Here is a 20871-nt window from a genome sequence, read left to right as displayed (position 1 = left end):
GACTTGTGTGCAGTTGTGTGTCTGAGGACTCAGTTCTCACAGTCAGACTAAACCCTGGTAAAGTTACTGGAGTGGGGAACCACCTGAACACAATCGAGCTCTCTTCTAAAGATTAACCACCTCTCACAATCCTCAGAATAATCACCTCTCCCAGTCTTTATATTAACCACCTCTCCCAGTCCTTAGATTAACCACATTCCTTAAACGGATTGACTTAGATAAATGCACGTGTGTGAGTGTACTGTATATGTATATAATGTGGTATATACAAAATTATATGGAAATATATTGTGTACAGTCAATACCTGTGAATAACTGTGAGCAGGGTCGGACTGGCCATCGGGAGAGTCAGGAGATTTACCGAACGGCCGGTCAAACGGCTGCGGCATAATGTAAAACAATATATATACATATAATAATAATACACGGCCGTGGGCCGGTCTGCGTTTCAAAGTCCCGGGCCGTTTTTCAGTCCCAGTCCAGACCTGACTGTGAGGTAAACATTTCGAGAATCCCTATATTGTTCTGTGGGTCCATGTAGAAGTGTGTTGGACGGGGATGGTGGGTTGGGTGTCTTAGTGCCTCACTGTTCATGTGTACCTGCGATGTTAATGTGGCTCCTTCACCTCCTAACCCCTCAGCGGGGCTCTGTTCTGCACAGCGATGAAAGGAAACATTCTACCTGAAAAACAAGGGCCGTAAACTAAGTGACGACTCCAGAGCTACGTCTGCTGTGTCTGTGGGTAGCTGTGTGTGTGTGTGTGTGTGTCTGTGTGTGTGTTTCCTTAAGACCACCCTCATGTTTGCTCAAGACACAGTGAGATCCATGACTAGTCTTTGCGTGCCCGTGTAGCCGGTGTGTATCGGTGAAACTCACTCCTCAGGTATGTAACAGGCCACCCGCATCAACGAATAGCTAGCTTTTCGTTGGCGTAGTTGGTAGTGGTGGCGCTTGGGAAGCCAGAGGTGGTAAGTTCGAACCCAGTGCGGGACGATTTGCCCGATACCTCTGACGGAGCTTGCAAGACCACGTCTGTTACACTGGTGCCGTGACCCGGATCGCTAGGTTAGCATCAGCTAACCGGCCGGAGTGAGTTTGAGGGGTGAATGTAGCCGGTGTGTATCGGTGAAACTCACTCCTCAGGTATGTAACAGGCCACCCGCATCAACGAATAGCTAGCTTTTCGTTGGCGTAGTTGGTAGTGGTGGCGCTTGGGAAGCCAGAGGTGGTAAGTTCGAACCCAGTGCGGGACGATTTGCCCGATACCTCTGACGGAGCTTGCAAGACCACGTCTGTTACACTGGTGCCGTGACCCGGATCGCTAGGTTAGCATCAGCTAACCGGCCGGAGTGAGTTTGAGGGGTGAATGTAGCCGGTGTGTATCGGTGAAACTCACTCCTCAGGTATGTAACAGGCCACCCGCATCAACGAATAGCTAGCTTTTCGTTGGCGTAGTTGGTAGTGGTGGCGCTTGGGAAGCCAGAGGTGGTAAGTTCGAACCCAGTGCGGGACGATTTGCCCGATACCTCTGACGGAGCTTGCAAGACCACGTCTGTTACACCCGTGTGTCCGGCTGTGTCTGGTGCTGTGGCCTGCATGGTCTCTTCTCTCCCTGCCTCTCTGTGTCTGGTGATGTGGCCTGCATGGTCTCCTCTCTCCCTGCCTCTCTGTGTCTGGTGATGTGGCCTGCATGGTCTCCTCCCTCCCTGCCTCTCTGTGTCTGGTGCTGTGGCCTGCATGGTCTCCTCTCTCCCTGCCTCTCTGTGTCTGGTGCTGGTGCTGTGGCCTGCATGGTCTCCTCTCTCCCTGCCTCACTGTGTCTGGTGATGTGGCCTGCATGGTCTCCTCTCTCCCTTCCTCTCTGTGTCTGGTGCTGTGGCCTGCATGGTCTCCTCTCTCCCTGCCTCTCTGTGTCTGGTGATGTGGCCTGCATGGTCTCCTCTCTCCCTGCCTCTCTGTGTCTGGTGATGTGGCCTGCATGGTCTCCTCTCTCCCTGCCTCTCTGTGTCTGGTGATGTGGCCTGCATGGTCTCCTCTCTCCCTGCCTCTCTGTGTCTGGTGATGTGGCCTGCATGGTCTCCTCTCTCCCTGCCTCTCAATCCAGTCCTCTCCTAACTCACTTGCTCTGACAAAGTCCTGTACGCAAGGAATGTTGTCATCAGTTTTTCCTCCATTCAATGTTCAAATTCATGTGTTGACAAAGTATTGGCTACAATATTCTAAACACAATTTCAGTATAGTTCCTGTAATTTAAATGGGGTAAAGTTGAGAGTGACTTAAACCATGCCTATCCAGCTTTCACACTCCGCTACCAACAGTGTCTCTGTGTAAGAGATAAATGAACATGTGTTCAACATTAACAACAACTTTCATAACAAAATATTATGATCCATTCGTCATTAAATATTTCTCTGTGGGTGTGTGGGTGTATGTGTGTACTAGTGTGTGTGTATGTCTGGAGAAGAGGGGCTTCCCATGACCTCAACCTGTGGCTGGCAACTAACATGGGTAACTCACACACGCATGCACACACTCTGAGCCGGCCGGTGGGTAGTGAAGGAACCTCCCGGTACTCCAAAGCTTTTTAGAGGGTTCTAATCCTGGCGGGCCCGCTGACGTCACACACGCCCCTCGTCTGGTGATGAGTCGTACCCGCGCTCTCATTTCCTCCACGGCTCACGAACACCAATCTCCGCCCACCACCGTGTTTGTTTTGGTCCTGACGTCCAGACGGATGATTGGAACAGCCTGCCCAGTCTGAGGCCCAAGCCCACAGGCTGGGGGTTAACACTGGAGAGGAGGGAGGCAGGAGGAGGGGTGGAGAGGGAGGAAGAGAGGGGGGGGGGGGGTGGAGAGAGGGGTAGGGAGAGGACTATGTGTAAGGCAGAATGCCTGACAGCCCCCCCCCCCCCCCCCCCTCCCCAATGTGCTCCTCTGACTGGGCAGTTTGCCTGCCTGCCCATGTGACCAGGAAGTGTGGCTCCCATCCACTTCCCCTCCTGACTGAAGGGGAACATTGCAGCGCAGTGGGCTGGCTCCGGGCTCTGTTACGTCGTGGGTTAAAAATAACTGGCATATTTAAGGCTGTGGAGGAATCCCAGCGCAGACAGAGGCTGGACAGCCTGCCGCCCAGGAGGAGATCTCCTCCCTCTCTCTCTCTCTCTCTCTCTCTCTCTCTCTCTCTCTCTCTCTCTCTCTCTCTCTCTCTCTCTCTCTCTCTCGCTCTGCTTCCCTCTGTCACTCGCTTGCTCAAACCTCGCTTTGCTCTCTTTTTCCTTTCTCTCTCTTTCTCTAAGCTCCCCTCTCTCAATCCCTTTCTTTTCTTTCCTTCTCTCGCACACACTTTCTCTCTCTTTCCATACAAACAGAGTTCCACCGATCTCTGGAGTGTGGAGCGTCGTCGAAGCATGCATGTTGTGATCCCAGCTGGCCCAGGCCCTGAACGCACAGACCCCTCTGAAACACGCATCTCCTCAGCCAGGCATGCCACACCACAGCCCACTCCAACCATCCTCCCAACCAACCAGCCAGCCACCCATCCACCTTCTGTCTACCCACCCACCCAGCCAGCCAGCCAGACAGCCAACCATCCAACTAGCCAGCCTGCCTGCCAGCCAGACGTCTGTTGTTGCTGCTGTTTGCTGAACAGAAGCTGCTGAAACACAAGTGTGGTATTGTTTACTGAGAGAAGCCCAATCCATCAGCCTGGGGGTATACACTGCATTGTCAGAGCACATCTTTGCCTCTCGCACACACAGATTACTAGTACTACAGACACATTACTCCCAAGCATCCACACTACACCCTAGCATCCACTGGGGCGTCCCGATATACCGGTATTGACGATAACCGTGAGATAAAAAAATTAAATATTGATATGACGTTAATAATACACATACCTAACACACATTTCGCTCCACATTGTAATAACATATTTTGAGTGTAAGTATTATTCATTTGCAAAAAAAAAGAGACAAAACACACAATAAACTAAGTTAAAGTTGAATTTGACTGATAGCTTTCTAGGTTTTGGTTTTTCACTGTCTAGTATTTCGTTTCCATGTCCTGTGTTCTGGCTGTCATTTGGTTGTATTGATTTCACCTGTTAATCGCTAGCATGCCTATTTAAGTCGGGCCCTTTGTTTGTTTCATGGTGAGGTATTGTTTGTATTAGCGACGTACTGAGCCTACAGATATTTAAATGCTTAGATTGTGTATAGACCTTAGCCCTGTATTCTTTGAATATTGCCTAGCCCTTTGGATTCATTTGTGCCTTGTGGAATACCGACCTGTTTCTGTTTGACTACGATTCTTGCCTTGTCCTTTTTGGGAGAAAATAAACACATCGTATTCCGCGTCTGGGTCCTCTTCCCTTTCTGGGCTCTATCTTGGATCGTGACAATTCTTTTACATATCTTTTTCAAATTTTCTATAGATATTGCGATAATATCGTTCCTGTGAATTATTTTGCCCATAATAATCGTAGTGAAATCTAATATCGTGACAGCCCTAGTATCCGAACAATACCCTTGCCAGCATTCACACTACAACCTAGCATCCACACAATACCCCAGCATTCACAGGGCAAAGGGGACAAGGATAGCCGAGCAGCCAATGAATGGAGAGTCATGGAGAAACCAAGAATGACACATTTGCAAATGACACTTCAGAGGCTAGTGTAACAAATTATCTTTTAATGCACTTAGAGTAACAACTAACCAAACTAACCTCTCCAAAACAAACATTGGATGACAGGGAAGCAGACAGCGAAGCAGATATCAACCGTGTTGAAGCTGAGTTTACGTTTGACTGCCTTCCAGGGATGAACGAGGAGCAAAGCTCATAGAGAGCGTGTTACTCAGACACAGATTCACACAGTCGTCTGTTTATCCAACAGGGGGTGAAGAATATATTGTCCTATTAAATCATTGACCTATGAGTGAGAGTTCGATTTTGGATGGCGGAAGGTTGGTTCAACTTAGCGCCGGGGACTTGGGGGTTCAATGAGTGTTGTATAGCACCTGTCAAAGTTGAGTTGAGTCAAACTCAGAGTTGAGTTTTGAATGTGAAACAAATGCTGTGGTTTACCGTTATACAATCAAAGGATTGTTGCCTTTTTTGGAGTCTTGTCAAATATGTCTGATGGCCTTTGACGACCGTAGACATGGTTGTGAAGACAGGAACAGAAAGCTGTGGAGAACCTGCCACGAACAACACCTGAGCATGCTCAGGAAGGGTTCTCCTTGTAAGGTAGCAGTGACGACATCACATCCTGTGTTCTCATCCAGCCATGGTACCGTTCCAGCAGGCCTGCCTGGCCTGACGTGAAATCATCGTTACACTCAGTCACTCACCCACACCGGCAGAGATGAACTTGGAAAGTTTGGAAATAAGTATGTTTCCCCCCTGACAGTAGTGAGTGAGGTGTGGTTAAACTATTGTTATTGATTTTTACAATAACATTACCTCAGGTGTTTCTCTTGCCCACTCTGACGCATCAAGCCAGTAAGTTGTTTTGATAGTGAAAACTCTTATCCAAGCCCTCATTTGCTGTTTAATGATTCATCCTATTCATTAACTGTGCCTGAAGAACTGTTCATCAATATTTAGTCACCAAAACACAGACTTGTCTTCTAAATCACAGTGAGATAACGTGGTGTGGGCAGCAGTTCGGTAATGACTTCACTGAAAATATGAAGCCAGCCATTCTTAGGCCTCACAATGGACTCATCATCTTTCCCTCTTTTCTTTTTCTCCCTATCTACCTTTCCCCTTTTCTACCCCCCCCCCTCATCTCTCTCTTTCTCATAAAGCTATCACTCTCAGATGTGAAAGTGAATCCTTCCTTTTCAATGTCTTTGTGCGTACACAAAGACATTGTCCTCCATCATAAAGAAAATAGCCATATTGGGATGGGCCTTTTGTAGTCCCTGATGCTAAAGGAAACTGGTCTTCAAGAAAGAAGCAGTCATGACAGACTCAACTGCAGTGGGAGCTTGACTTGCCTCACAACCCAGTTCTTCTGGAGGCCTTGTTATGGGACAATTACTTTGCTTGTGTGTTTATCTTCATTCTCTTTAATGTTACACCGCTCAGAGATATAAAGATAGTGACACCAAAGAGAAATCAAATTATGTGCAATTACACCATCGTCTTTAATGTGGACGCTTGCCTTCAGCGTGACCGTGCTTGATAGTGCTTGAGGCCTACTGCGAAAAGGTAATCTTACTGCGGCTTTACCTTATCTCTACTGGCCTCTCTACTGGCCTCTCTCCGAGGCGAGCCGCGGTGAGAGGGAGCGCCAGGTGTACGGCTGGCCAGGTGAGCGTTTAGCCCCCTCGTTTGTTGACAGGGCTAACTATCTAGATCCTGATGTAACAGGATTGTCGGCTAGCATTTGTTTGTTCTGGATTCTGAGCAGTAGGAGCTGGTGTCAGCGTTTGTGTTGGCTCCACACTCAGAGCAAACACTGATCAACCCACTTCAAAAAAGAATAAAGAAAAGAAGATTCCCATGACTCCTGTGTTCCTGTGTGATTCCCATGTTTTAAAAGGTTGGTTACAGTATGAGTTCAAAGTATATCAATTATTTTTTACATTTAACATAAATTATTTGGAAATTGGCTATTTGAAATCCTGCAACAAAATATAGTACCATATTACATTAATTTTCCCGGTATTGACCTATACATCTGTCATAACTATGGAACTACTTTGGTTTATACAAAGGATATTAACATAATATTCTCAATTAAAGTATTTTATTCAATAAGTGGAACCGCCATGTCGGTAGTGGCTTGCATTTTCTCTGGGGAAGAGTTACATTTAAATCATTGCTTAACCTGTCATTTTACTATCATAAACAGTCGCAAAGGCCTATAGCTACCAAGCTGTTAAAATAAATTGGGCTGCGTGTAATCTTTTTAGTCAGGCACACACAATCATGTCAGATAAGCCTAAAGGTATTCCCCAGTCATGCTAGACTTTCCAGGCAACCGCTATCGCTCCAGGGAACCCTTGGCCATAGACTGTACTTAGTGCTTTAGATTAAGAGTTTTTTTTTTATGCACAAAATCTGAAGCTGTCACACAACATTTAACATGAATATGAAGCCACCGCGTGGATGAGCCTCCTGTTGCTATCGCTCTGTTTGGTAAACAGTAACGGAGGAGAGACAGCGTGCCTGTTTCCCCCCTCTTCTCTCGCTCACTCCCTCCCTCTCTCCCGTGAGCGAGCAAGCGAGCGTCAGAACTGCGCCTTTTTTTTCTGTTATTCCTTAGGGTGCTGTCGTTGCTGAGCAACCAGAAGGCGTGTCCACCGGCGGATATAAGCAGTAGCTGGCTAGAATTCCCTGTTTCACCCTTTCTGTGTCATTTCAGCCTTGTACAACTAGGGCACTGCATGGCAGCGGGGCGGATAGGGAGACGAGGGAACCCCCGTACGTTGCCTCACTCCTGATCAACTTACAACGTTACCAAGCTTAGTGTGCGTGAGTGTGTGTCTCGTATTTCGTTCGGTGCGCCCATTAACATGGCTTGGACTGAACTATAGCGCACATCCACGGACTACCAAAAAGGATACGAGAGTAGGCTACACTACCCATTAAAAACAATCGGTGTATTGTACTGAAAACACTGATCAAGACGAAAGAGCCAAATACTCACTGATGAGGTGCGGGGCTGTTCCGCCACTTTGAATCCTAGCGACTGTCACTGACAGACAGCGCTTGTGGAATAATCTCAAACATATTAATCCAGAGGGAACTACCTTCAACAAGGATTTATTGTATTTTTTCGTATTTTTGTTTGCAGGCAGCCATCAAGTGACTTTGAAATGGCTCTAAGCGGCACCCTGTTACCTTCTATATCCACGTTTGCCAGCGGCCCGACTGTCAAGAACAAATCCATGGGACCTGCAAATTTAGTGAGTATGATAGGCTGTCTGAACTATATATCTAACTAGAATGAGGTTAGGCTGTGTTTCACAGTAGACCAAAATACAAAATAACGGTGTTTTATGGATTTAATTTGCTTGGGATTTCTCTGCCTGTAAAATAAGGTGATCATCGCTCACAGTTATTTTAACAGTGCCGCACTTTTCAGGGGCGTTCACCCGCCCAGCCCCGAGCAGATTCCAGCATGGCCGGACAGAGGAGAGTATAGGATGGCTACACACTAGTAACCATCATTGATTCATAGCTGTTTGCTTTGCTTTTTAGGCAATGTCAGTTGATCAAGGCATAATATTTTTATATTTGAGAAAAATATTCGAATTGATAGGCCTAATTTCAATTTCGTGACCAGTGCAACAACTGAAAGAATCACACATACAGTAAGTCTAAATATAGTACACAAGACACATACAGTAAATATGAAACGTCACTTGATCTGTTTAAAGAGTAATTGTAATCTCCCATTTCAGTGACCCAGAGAACTGTTGGCTAATCTGTATTCAGCACTAGGCAGGTATGTTTTGATCCAAGGACACATGCTACACACTCACATCAGCTCACTCAGAATCTCGCGGTCTCACTGACACTGCTCACTATCGTTACAATCAACTCAGATGTCTCCGTTTGTCTGCCTTACTGAGACCTGAAGGTCTGTTTCTTCAAGACTGGTCCCAGGATGAGAAACACGACATGAATTTTCAAGCAGAATTCACGGAACAGCCTATCAGAATAGATTGTATTGACACTGCTTCCTCAGTTCTGGAGATTTCTTGAATCATCAAGACTCCAGTTCTATAATTGAGAATGACATTCTGAAAATATAAACGTTCGAAAACAGTTGGTCTTTCGAAAATATTTGGTCTGTTTCTATGAAATTGAATAAAAATGTATTTGTACGGCCCATTGTCATAAAGGGCTTTACAGTTAAAACAGATTTCATGTTTGAACTATGTTTATTCTTAAGTGGACCCTCTGCAATGATATATAACTGAGACTGATGTGTGTGTGTGTGTGTCAACCTTCCTGCAGAGATGGAAAGAGGAGCTGGCTCATCTTAAGAGGCCGACTGTTCCGACAGGCAGCAGTTGCACCGAACAGGACCTGGTCACCATGATGATGGCCAAGAAAGACCCGGAAACTGACCTGGACCTATTGGACTACGACTTCATCCTCTCCAACACCATGCTACAACAACAACAGCAACAACAACAACAGCAACAACAGGAAGCCATAGTGGGGGGACCCCAGGCCCTCCCCCCCTCCCCCAGCTCTTACTCCTCCTCCTACCCCCTGCCCTCCCCTCAGGATCCAGACCTCCTCTACACCATCCCCGACATCAGTGACGTCTCGCCCTCTGGGGGCTTCGTGGCCGAGCTGATGAGGCCGGAGCTGGACCCTGCCTACCTCCACGCCGCCACCAGCCTCCAAGGGAAGTTTGTGGTGAAGACCACCCTGGACATGGGGGACTATAGCCAGGGCGTGAGCATGAGCAAAGCCGCCGGCACGCCGGCTACGGACTTGCCCTTTGTCTGTCCCCGGATCAAGCAGGAGACCCCCAGCACCTGCACCATCACCCAGCCCATGGACCTCCACCTGGGGCTGAACTCACACTCGCAGCCTCGGGGCGGACCTAGGCCCCTCCTGGACCCTCACGGCTACTCACCGTCAGGGCGGCCCTTGGGGGCCAACCGGCCAGCCACCTCCCCTTTGTCCACGGAGCACCCATTGGTCATGGACCTCCAGCACCCCTCCAGCCAGGGGCTGAACCGCCCCCAGTTGTCTCTGCCCACCTCGGGGTATCACCACCACCCATCCCCTGGCTACGCCCCCTTCCCACAGCCTCCATCCATCCAGTACCAAGGTCAGTCCCTCCCTCTAAGGCTGCTCTGACTTCATAACTGCAGGCCCCACTGCTAGGAAGCACTATGCTGTCCATCTAGGGTTAAAGAGATCAGGTGGGGGATCAGGAAGACATTTCTCACCAAGCCTAGCTGTGTGTTGGTCACAGTCTACAAGCAGTCAGGCGCAGTAGAATATGTGAGGAGTACAGAACTATACTTCAGAGAGATTGAGATGAAGGTTCATTCTGCACCCCGTTTTTTGTTGTTGCACCCTCTTACTCTAAAGGGAGGATCAAAGGGACGTTCTTCCAGCTGAAGATAGAAGCCAGGGAGGCAGTGTGTGTGTGTGACATCTGACAGGACATGTGTAGCTTCTTCCTCATTGGTTCATTTAAATCAACTCCACCTGACTCCTCCCCCAGAACTGATGACCCCTGGACCAGAGTGTTTGCCGGAGGAGCCCAAGCCGAAGCGCGGCCGGCGCTCCTGGCCGAGGAAGCGCATCGCCACACACACGTGTGACTACGCAGGCTGTGGGAAGACCTACACCAAGAGCTCTCACCTCAAGGCTCATCACCGCACACACACAGGTCTGTACATCACACACACACACACACACCTGTAGGGTGCACACACACACCCGTACAGTGCACACACACACATCTGTACTGTGCACACACACAGGTCCGTACATGACAGACACACAGACACCTGTAGGGTGCACACACACACACACACACACACACGTACAGTGCACACACACACACCTGTACTGTGCACACACACAGGTCCGTACATGACAGACACACACACAACTGTACTGTGCACACACACAGGTCCGTACATGACAGACACACACACACAGGTTTATATTATGTACACGGTGCCTGGCTTTACAATACATCCACTACTTGGTCTCCTCTGAACACAGGCACCTCAAAAATGATCTAGTTTTTCCTTTTTGTTTGTTTATGGTAGAAACATATTAAAATATACATGCACATTCAGGAATGAGCGATGTGTGTAGTTTGTCTTCACACAGTCTATGAATCTGATAACGATATTTGGGAGTCTGTAAAGAGACGTGTTTGTAGCTGGGGTAATCAATCTATGTGTAACATTGTACGGTAAGGACATCTACAGTGTGCTCTTTGGTTGTGTCAGTTCCATCAAGCTATGTGACACACAATACTATAATGGTTGTATTTACTTTCATTCGTAGATAAACAGGTGTTCATGTGCTGTTCCGTGTTGTTAAAATCCAGTCATTTGCTACCTTTCTAGACTGGCAAGGCTACTGGTCCTATACCAGCAGTAACTTACAGTAGTGAGTCATCCTGTGCACATAGCAAGAGAGAGCGGGCTAGTTGGCAGGTGTCACCAACAGGCATTTAAACAGCAGGTTGATACCGATCCCTGTTCAAATATGGCCAAAGGCTGATCAGCTTTCTCTCTATGCACTGCAGGACAGGACAAACCTCTTTCTATGGTGGGAAGACAGGAGTTAGCTCTGTCCGTCTCAACCTCAGGGCGAAACCCTAACTGCTGTTTTTGTTGCTGTTTTGTCTGTGTGTGTGTTTTGTCGGTGAATGCTTGTCTCGCAGGAGAGAAGCCTTATCACTGCGACTGGGAGGGTTGCGGCTGGAAGTTTGCCCGTTCGGACGAGCTGACGCGTCACTACAGGAAGCACACGGGCCATCGGCCCTTCCAGTGTCAGAAGTGCGACCGGGCCTTCTCTCGCTCTGACCACCTGGCGCTGCACATGAAGAGGCACTTGTGAGACGAGCCGGAAGCCGCCGACGAAAAGACTCGGGAGCTATAGACTTACGACCCGAACCTGAACAAACCAAACTGTTTTTAGAAGCCGTACTGCCTTCAGCCAGTCAGGCTATAAGACAAGCTGTGTGGTTCATCACAGCAGCATCACAGAGCCGCCGTCACGGACACCTCTACAGACTCCTCCGACGGCTGCTCCTCCCCCAGCCTTGTTGGGGGATCAGACCACACCCTTCAGTAACCTCGGCAACCTCTTATTCCTATCTCGGGACCAAAACTGGAAGTAATTGTATCGACAAAACTTGGGAGGACCAGGTGCCAATGTATGACTGGAATTGTATTAGCTTCAGGGAGACGAGATACACAGAACACACACACCTAGCATCATCTCAGAGGCCTTCAATCTTATCAGCAACATTCCATTTGTTTGTTTCCCAGTCAACCAAAACACTGTTAAACATACTGCATTAGAAATGTAAGTTTATAACACCACTATAAAAGCCATGGACGTCAGGTACCAATTAATTTATATGTTACAAGATGGTGCTTTCTTACCCTAGTGTATTCAAAGGTACCAAAGATTAGAAATAAAATAAATGAATAGGTAAAACTTGTTTTAAGTGCCATATTTTTTGTCTGTTTAGTTTCTATGGAGACCTTTTATTGAAAATTTGAGTAAAAATCAGGTAAATTTTTCTCGGCATGTTAATGGTGATGGCAATCTACAATGCACTGTGGTCGCAAAGTGCAATAATTTATATGAGACATTCATATTTTTTTAAAGAAATTGGTAACTCTGAACAAAGCTTTTTTGTTTATAGTTAAAATATGTAATATAATCTTAAGTTTGTACAATTGTAAATAAAATGCTTTCTTATTGTTTTGTATTTTATGTATTTTACAATATAAAAAAATAAATGAAATTAGATTTTAGATTCTGTCCACTGTTATATTTGTTTCTGCATCACCATTCTGTGTTACAGTCTGGATAATACCTTCAGACACTTCTCTCTACAGTAAAGATGGTGCATGGTGATTTCTGCAGTCATCTCATTCATCCTCCTAGTCTTAATGTCACTCATCTGGATGCGTCCTAGAATGATGACACCACCGGTTCGAAAATGCTCTTCATCCCTTGCCTGAAAAAACATCATTTCTTCAGTCCACCTTTACTTCAGTTTCATCATTTCCAGCATGGCTGAGTGCGTTGTAGACCAAACCGATCAGTTTAAGTGTGAATGCAGTCATTTATCCTATTACTAAAACACAATTCATAAAAGTCTTTTAGCCAAAAAGAAAAAGGATGCCGTTCCAGGCCCTCTGTATCTAGTGGATATTGTTCTCTGCAGTCAACAGTTGTTCCTCACGCTCCTGTCACTGGTAAACACATTTAAAATTCTTGAATAGCTTACAGCAGGCTCCCACAATGTCTGGCCTGAGATGATACTGAGACTGCCGCAGGCTAGTGAAGACAATGCCACCGTTCCAAAGATGTTCCAAAAAATACACTTCTACCATGTCCTGTTTCCATGGCGTTCCCTATTCACCTGTCAGCAGGGAAGAATGAATAGGTAAGCCTAGCCTATTGGCTGGTATTCAACTCTGTTACAAAATCTGAGTTCAACTTTGAACCAGGTTGCTTGTGGTAAAGTTAGGACCATCGAGTTTGTCAGAATATAAGGAGAATGGTGTTGAGATTGAGGAAATTATCATTCTTAAACCTCACAATTTAGGCATTGGTGTATAGCCGACATAAAGCTGTGATGTGCATAACTACTTGTGGTTTAGCACAATCTCAGTGTGTGCACACTATCAACATCATTCACTCTAACATGGCCTCCAGGCTCCATCACCTCTCATCTAATTCTGTATGTGCTTCATATGATTCAGTATTAGCAATAGCAAGCCAGCGTTAATTGGTATTGCGGTAGGAATCCTGGTTCCATTACAAAAAATAAATGCATTGCAAGTCATGTGTCTTCAGTGGAATCCGACATCTGGGAGAATGTCAAACGACAGTCAAGTGGTTTATATCGTTTTTCTATACATTTGAGACTTGTTTGATGCTTACTAGACAACCCTACCCCCATAAATCTGATGCCTCATACATACAAGCATCAGTATTGAAATGATTTTAATTGCCGTAAAAAGATTTTGCACGCTTAACATAGTATCCCCTTGGTGCAACTTTTCAACAGTTTTGGAAAGCTGAAGAAAAAGTACTGTGTGGTCTGTGCTGCACTCTGCAGGACTACATGGTACATTACATGGTGTGATGTACATTGGAAGTACATTTAGTCTATTCCTTTATTATCGGTTATCTATTAAACAGACAAGCAGGCACGCATGATCGGGCATTGCTCCGTCAGTTTAAAAGGTTTTATTTTATCTGTATAAATGAAAATCGGTGAAAGTGATAGTGACTGTAAACCATTATGAGCTAGGGTCTTCATGTACACATGCCCTTGGATGTCTGTCTGGTAGGATGTGGGACAGCTGCTTCTACTCACAATGCTGCAGTCTGTTCTGCTCCCTAGGAACATTTGTTCATTGGCCGGAATTCATGCACTTCACAAGTTGAATTTGGTTAAAAAAATACAATAAAATAAATGTTAAAAAATTAAAATATAAAGGATTACGCAAAACTAAAAAAGGCAAAATAACACAAGTGTTGCTTGTTTAAAACTCTTTACTGTCTTTTAAAACTGTATTTCTGCATGTCCTGGGGTCCCTATGGTAGTCAGCTGAGACAGAAGACACACTCAATGGAACAATTACATTGATGTATGAATAATGACAAACAAAACTGCCCAATCACACACCCCCGTCCCGGCCCCTGCTTTCTACAATGGGATACCCCTGGTCTGCGATCAACCATTTAAACCAATTTCCTCTTCCTAATGATCAAAAAATTAATCACGTTGGTCTCAGCTGAATACAAAAAGAGAAAAAAAAAAAAAATAACAGGTTGGACACCGATCGTGTCTGATGAACAAAGTCATCTTTACTCCACCCCCCCACCCACTCCCCCTATATGACCAAGCTTATCCAGTGTCACCAGAGAAGATTTGTATTGGTTGTCAGATTTAGGAAACTTCACAAAACAAGGCCTGTGTTTTTATGTTTAAATCCAATGTGATGAATTGAAGAAAGAAAAAAATACGAGAAAAAAAGAAAAATGACTACGGCAACTCCCTTCTTAATCATCATCAAAGTTCTGTTGTAAAAGGAAGTTTGCGGCCAAGTTTTCATTCTTCTCACAGGCGAAGTAGGCTTGTATAACAAGTCCTTCTGGGAACCCCAAGGCTTTTAGCTGCGGGAGAAGACAGACAGTCAGTGTCAGAAGAGAGGAGATGTTCAACAGGAGAGAAGCAAAGGGAATGTTTGAGAATACGTCAACCCCCACCCCCCCACCAACACACACACACACACACACACACACACACACACACACTACACGTGTGGTCAACTAACAGATAGCTTCACTCCTAACCAGGCCGACAGAGGGAGCACAGCTTTTAAGACTGGTAACAGCTCTATCTTGGTTATCCAGTCTTATTACTCCTCGGCAGAGTTCCTCCAGACATACTAACATGACAATCACACCATCTCAGTTTCCTCACCCTCTCACACCATCTCAGTTTCCTCACCCTCTCACACCATCTCAGTTTCCTCACCCTCTCACACCATCTCAGTTTCCTCACCCTCTCACACCATCTCAGTTTCCTCACCCTCTCACACCATCTCAGTTTCCTCACCCTCTCACACCATCTCAGTTTCCTCACCCTCTCACACCATCTCAGTTTCCTCACCCTCTCACACCATCTCAGTTTCCTCACCCTCTCACACCATCTCAGTTTCCTCACCCTCTCAATGGCCTCCTTCTCCTGGGGTGTGACCTGGATGTAGTTCATGGGGTTTCCTCCTCCGGCCTCTGAGACTCCTCCTCCTCCTCCTCCTCCACCACCACCGCCAACTCCTCCTCCTCCCCCACCGCCACCACCACCTCCTCCTCCTCCTCCTCCCTGGCCTCCTGCCTCTGGGGTAGGCTCATTAAGCATCTGGATGAATCGCTCCTGGTGCCGACTGATTTGCTGCAGGAGAGGAGAGGGCAAACATCAAATTAAGACGGTGCAAAAACCACAGAGGGATTGGCATGGGGTGGGTGGAGCATCTTCCAAAGCAGCAGTGAGTCATCATGACTGCAGCAGGCTGCCATGCCAGCCTTGGACGAGGGGCAGTGATGATGTCATGGGTCTTTCTGTGTGTGTGTGTCATGGGGCAGACCATGGTACAAAATCCCAGTTCAGTGAGGCCCAGACGACCACACTGATTTGGGGACGTCTACACGAGGCTTCCTTCACCCCTGCCCTACATGCCTCGATACCTTTCATCCGTCCATACCTGGAGCAGCTGAGGGTTCTCCCTGCCTATCTGCTGCAGTAGGGCAGGCAGCAGGCTGGGGTTCTGCTGGATGAGCTGCCTCATGATCAGGAACTGCGGCTGGTCGCTCAGGAACTCCAGGGGGTTGCCTAGAGACAGAGAGGGGGGGGGGGGGCGGAGGGAGGGAGGGATGGGGATGTAAGAAAAGGGCAGGAGTAGGTGGTGAAGGATAGAGAATACTGCCAAGGTCGGGCTCAGCATGGTCACAGTTCCAGCACACCCTCACCTCCTGTGCTGGGGGCTGTACTGGAGGGGGAGGTGATGCTTCCGGCAGACAGCCCTGCAGTCCCTCCCCCAGGCGCTGTCACTGGGTCTGGCCCTGCGTGGCCCTCACCCTCGGCAGGGATCCCCTGAACAACACAGGAACACCACAACATGAGAACGACCAGAGCCCAAACACAACCTCCACATATGGGGGTGGGGGGGAGCACGTGTAGCAAGGCTGCTCCGATGGCAGAGGACTGGGGTTAAGCAGTGTGACGTGGTGGATACGGCGTGGTGGCTGTGCGCAACGTCCTCACCGTGAGCAGGTACTCCACAGCTCTGTCTGGGTTGTTGAAGCTGGCCCTGAGGGCCGCCACCACCTGCTCTCTCTCATAGCCCATCAGCATCATCTCAGTCACCATGTTCTCATAGGACTGGCCTGTCACTGGGAGGGGGGCACACACACACACACAGTATTGTCATTCCTAGTAGCTCAGAGACTCAGGAGACTGATCCAGGTCTGTAATCATATGAAAATAAAAGATGCCAAATCTAAGACCAGTTACCCAGAGCAGATGTGGCCTCTTCGAATATGTTCACGTTTGTCAAGAGACCAGAGGAGCTGAAAGGGAAGAGCATCGGCGAGATGACACACCATCCTCAGCATCAGCAGTCCAATCAGAGCAGGAATACTACGCACACCCACACAGACACACACACTACCTGGTGGGTGTGCTGGCGGGGGCAGTGGTGGCAGGGGCTTCCTCGGCTGGCTTGTCCTCCTTGGGGGCCCCCTCCGGAGTGTTGTCTGGGGCCGTCGAGGAGGCAGAGGGGGTTGTAGGAGTTGTAGTGCTGGAGGAGGAGGAGGCGGCAGCGACAGGCTGGGCAGCTGCTGGGGCCGCTTTAGGCTGCAGATAGTGGTGGGAGGGAGGGAAGAGTTGTTACTGACAGCAAACACATACCGTTGACTGACAAATGAATTTCCACTTGTTCCGTGGCAGTCACATGCTGTAATTTATCACTTCCTAAACGCTTGGATGGATTATCAAAGCTCGGCGGTGTGCAGAGGCAGCATATTGAAACTCTCCATGCTACTGTGAGAACTGTTGCTGATGCCTGGCCACTGTGGTGAGGAGAAGCAGCAACACTATCCTCCTAAGTAACTCTGCTCAGCGGGGCTCATGTGCTGCCTCTTGTGACAGGCTACCGAGTTGGATAATGTGACAAGTCTAAGAAATCTACTACAACCTCTCCCTGGCTTTCTCTTCCACTCTCCCTGGGAGAGAAGAGGAGATCAACACCACACACACATAGCAGAGGAGACACTGTCATAACACGCACAAACAAAACACAGAAGGGAGTCTCCCACTGACACAAACGTGTGCATACAAAATGGTACAGGTAGGGAGAGACACACACAGGTCCATCCAATGACATGGAAAGTTAATTAACTCCATCTGCCGTCACCAGTGGTCGTCCCAGTATGCAAGCCCCTCCCGTGTGCATGGATGAATTAGACAGGCTTGCTTCTTGCAAATATGTTGTTGGATTCAAACAGATAGTTCTGGTGCCCTTGGGCCTAACTTGAGGTCACAGCAAGCTCTTTATAATGCTCTGAAGGCCTAAGCACTGAGAGAACCAGTTTTTTTTGTTCCTCAGTCGAATAAATAAACATACTCCTCATTCCTCACCTTGGCCACCATGACAACCACAAAATTCTTCTCGTCGATCTTGTACTCCTTGAGAGCTGTGTCATCATTTAAGATCTTGCCTGTGAGGACAACATAGATTACATTTTAATGGTGTTAATACACAAATCTAAAAGGGATTGTTTTCTGGGTGCAGTGAGATTGGTCTGTAGGCCAATGTCTTAATAGTCTCTCATTACACAAATCAGCACCTATGTTGCCAGAAGGGATTGGCATGTAATTTCCCTTAAAGGAAAGGAGGAAAATAGATCTTGTTTTTAGTTTTTTCTACAGGTACACTCTTGCACTCTTGTGGGGAGTTTCATGGTTTTCAATTGTAACTTGTTTAACTGCATGCTCTTATGGTTCTTCCCTTTGGCATTTATTTGGTTTTCCACAATGTATGCTTCATGTTTTGTCTGCTCGCAATGTTTGGGGCTATCTCGTTGTTATAATCAGTGACCTATGCTCTTTTGTAAAGCTCTCTCTTGGAAGTCGCTTTGGATATAAGTGTCTGCTAAATGCATAAATGTAATGTGAATGTTTTCTTGCATATATATATATTTTTTTACTTGACTATACCTGCATATATCAACTTCTGTCCTGCCACTGGAAAACCGTCCTTCCCTTTCTCATTCTCAATCTTCTCTTTCAAGGTTTTCACCTGTGGGGGGGGGGGGGGGGGGGAGAGAGAAACAGGAGGATACACTGGGATCAAGGTTCATTCTGAGAAGCGTTTTAATAGCATACGTTTTAGTTAGGTGAGATTAGAAATAAGTTACATAGTTCATTAGACAACATTTGTGTCCCATACATTCTGATTGTGTATTTTAATTTAGTTTGATCGCTTGCAAGCTAACTATGTCGGAAGTGCTTATCTGCATACTAGTTGGCGATCAAAATCTCTGAAAAGAGTGCCGTTTTATGTTTGCTACTTCTTTTGGCTGAAAACCAGAACGACCCGTCAAAGTCAAAAGTACTTAATGTAGCTGGCTACATCACTAGCAGGAAGTCAAATGAGGACATTTTGTTCCCAAAAGTTCACATTAATTGACTATCTAGTGCTAAAATGCTGATTGGACTTCTTATGATCATTAGCTAGGTATTGACTAATTTTGACCAAAGTGATTAATCAATGTACTTTACTCGGACAAAGGGCACACCATGCCAAACCCAGATTTCTGCAGTAAAACTCGCATAGTCTACCTATAATTGGTTACTATAGCTGTCTAGCATATGTCGGATTAATACCTGAAATTAGCTAGCTACGATAGCTAAAACGTTCCATAATTAGCTAGCTAACAGCTAGTCTAGAGCTATCAAGCTAGCTCACGAGTTACTGTACAGAAGTTGTTGGACACCGTAAAGCATAGGCCAACTTGCATACTTTTATATTTACTGAACGATTTGCTTAACACATAGAAACTACTTTATAGTTAACTTTTCTAGCTAACCAACACGCTGACGTTACTTTTGTTTGACAAAAAAGCTAGCCAACGGTATATAGCTAATGTTAGCATGCTAGCTTGCTGACCAACTTCTCGAAGCTCACCACCCGTTCAACTATAATGCATGGCTACAACTTGCTCTCACCGTCTCTTCTCCGTCAATGTCGATTTTAAACGTTTGTTGTTGGAGGGTTTTCAACGTAATCTGCATTTTGGCGACGTGCAATGTATCTAAGGGGTTGGAACTTGTTTCTCCCTCTATCCTATAGAGAAATATACGGGAGTGGTAGCAAGAATTTGTGCTATTTTCGTTAGCTCGTCACAGACTGTCAGCCGCCATTACGCTATCGCCTTTTTCTGCGCATAAACAAACCCAACTTCACCTAAAAAGACGCACGGGCATGCGCCAAGTGAGAAGGCGCAGACGATATGGGAAATTGAGTGTAGCCAAAGACGTGTAGGCTTTTCTCTCAAACCATTGACAGTGACTAGCTCGGACGCTGAATTGTCTTTGTTAACATTTTAAATAAACTGTACATATAAACATAACTGGTCTGACCCATAGATACCGTTAACCTGGATCATTGTGAAAAGAGTAAAACATTCTGTACATAGTCATTTTAAACATCCAGTGTGATGGTGGTTGTATCAGAATTCTTACTTTTTGGCGTTAACCAAAGACTCTCCAGTGAGGCAGTAGCATTCTACAGAACAGAAGCCCTGTCTTAATTCAGATGCGGCCCACAGCTCAGACTGATGGAGAGAGATAGTGGGTTCCTGTGAAATTGGCACATATATTCATGAAGCGTTTAAGGGCAGGGATCAGTATGGGCAGGCCTCAGGCCAGGCTCATGGAGGAGCTTCCCTCCAAGGCTAGCGGAGAGGAAGGAAGACTTCTGACCTGGAGGGTCTGTCCAGCGACTGCAGTTATACAGAGCTGTTTCCTCGGTGACAGGGGCATAATTTTCAGCACATAGACCACACCTCTGGGAACAATTAAGACTATGACAGTTGAGTTCCTTTCAGTTACATTGTTCATTGCTCTGCTTGGCACATAACTATATAATAGGAATTTATTAAAAATTCAAGCACTGCACTGTCCAACAGCTAGTCCTCTTACATTTTAAGTAATGTTTTGTAACAACTGATGTGAGATGTATAATGTGACAACACCAATGAAATATTTAATGTCCCAGAGTATGGGCACAACCTAGCACCGGCAATCCTTCTCCTTCAACACTGTGTTCTAAACCCAGAGTGGCGGTGTCACAGCTAGCCCAGCACAGCCTTGACTTTCAGAAGACCCTGTCAAATCTGTGATAATATGATGCAGCTCAACAAGGTCACTTCCCTTGGCCTGATCCCCCCTCTACTCTCTCTTCCTCCCCTCACTCTTCTAGACTCTCTCTTTCCCTTCTGCTTCTTTTCTGTCTCTCCTTGCCTGCTACCCTCCCCCCCCCCCCCGCTCACCCCTATCCCCCCCTGTCTCTCACTCATACAAACACCCCCTCTCACTCACT

The 20871-nt window shown here is 46.7% G+C and overlaps 2 protein-coding genes across 9 annotated transcripts; one reads left to right on the top strand and one right to left on the bottom strand.

Moving 5' to 3' along the window:
• Positions 1-7354: 7354 nt before the first annotated feature.
• klf4 (Kruppel like factor 4) lies at positions 7355-12501 on the top strand. 8 transcript variants are annotated; one of them, XM_062477932.1, is made up of 6 exons: positions 7355-7671; positions 7812-7923; positions 8422-8465; positions 8981-9812; positions 10215-10382; positions 11397-12501. In XM_062477932.1, exons 4-6 carry the CDS (start codon positions 9062-9064, stop codon positions 11570-11572), a joined length of 1095 nt encoding a protein of 364 aa, XP_062333916.1. In that variant the 5' UTR covers positions 7355-7671; positions 7812-7923; positions 8422-8465; positions 8981-9061; the 3' UTR covers positions 11573-12501. The 8 variants fall into 8 exon arrangements, with proteins under 8 accessions (XP_062333916.1, XP_062333913.1, XP_062333911.1 ...); XM_062477929.1 differs by having other exon boundaries at positions 8103-8465; XM_062477934.1 differs by lacking the exon at positions 7355-7671 and adding an exon at positions 8219-8331.
• Positions 12502-14239: 1738 nt separating this feature from the next.
• rad23b (RAD23 homolog B, nucleotide excision repair protein) lies at positions 14240-19725 on the bottom strand. The gene is made up of 10 exons (XM_062478227.1): positions 19497-19725; positions 18486-18567; positions 17907-17986; positions 16939-17123; positions 16782-16837; positions 16533-16660; positions 16238-16361; positions 15973-16100; positions 15435-15662; positions 14240-14881 (listed from the first exon to the last, which is right to left on the bottom strand). The coding sequence occupies exons 1-10, from the start codon at positions 19560-19562 to the stop codon at positions 14768-14770; spliced, it is 1191 nt and encodes a 396-aa protein (XP_062334211.1). The 5' UTR covers positions 19563-19725; the 3' UTR covers positions 14240-14767.
• Positions 19726-20871: the final 1146 nt, after the last annotated feature.

The sequence above is a fragment of the Osmerus eperlanus genome, chromosome 14 (genome assembly GCF_963692335.1).
Source record: "Osmerus eperlanus chromosome 14, fOsmEpe2.1, whole genome shotgun sequence".
Classification (NCBI taxonomy): Eukaryota; Metazoa; Chordata; class Actinopteri; order Osmeriformes; family Osmeridae; genus Osmerus; species Osmerus eperlanus.
Note: the sequence above shows the minus strand (reverse complement) of the source record. Positions and strands in the feature narration are given on the sequence as shown.

Excerpts from the sequence above, each read along its gene's own strand:
- klf4 (XM_062477927.1), top strand. Across the intron at positions 7,924-8,980 it reads CCATGGGACCTGCAAATTTA|AGATGGAAAGAGGAGCTGGC; the intron begins GTGAGTATGATA and ends ACCTTCCTGCAG. Across the intron at positions 9,813-10,214 it reads TCCATCCATCCAGTACCAAG|AACTGATGACCCCTGGACCA; the intron begins GTCAGTCCCTCC and ends CTCCTCCCCCAG.
- rad23b (XM_062478227.1), bottom strand. The coding sequence starts at position 19,562 with ATGCAGATTACGTTGAAAACCCTCCAACAACAAACGTTTAAAATCGAC. Across the intron at positions 16,661-16,781 it reads AGAGGCCACATCTGCTCTGG|TGACAGGCCAGTCCTATGAG; the intron begins GTAACTGGTCTT and ends CCCCCCTCCCAG. Across the intron at positions 16,101-16,237 it reads TACAGCCCCCAGCACAGGAG|GCAACCCCCTGGAGTTCCTG; the intron begins GTGAGGGTGTGC and ends CTCTGTCTCTAG.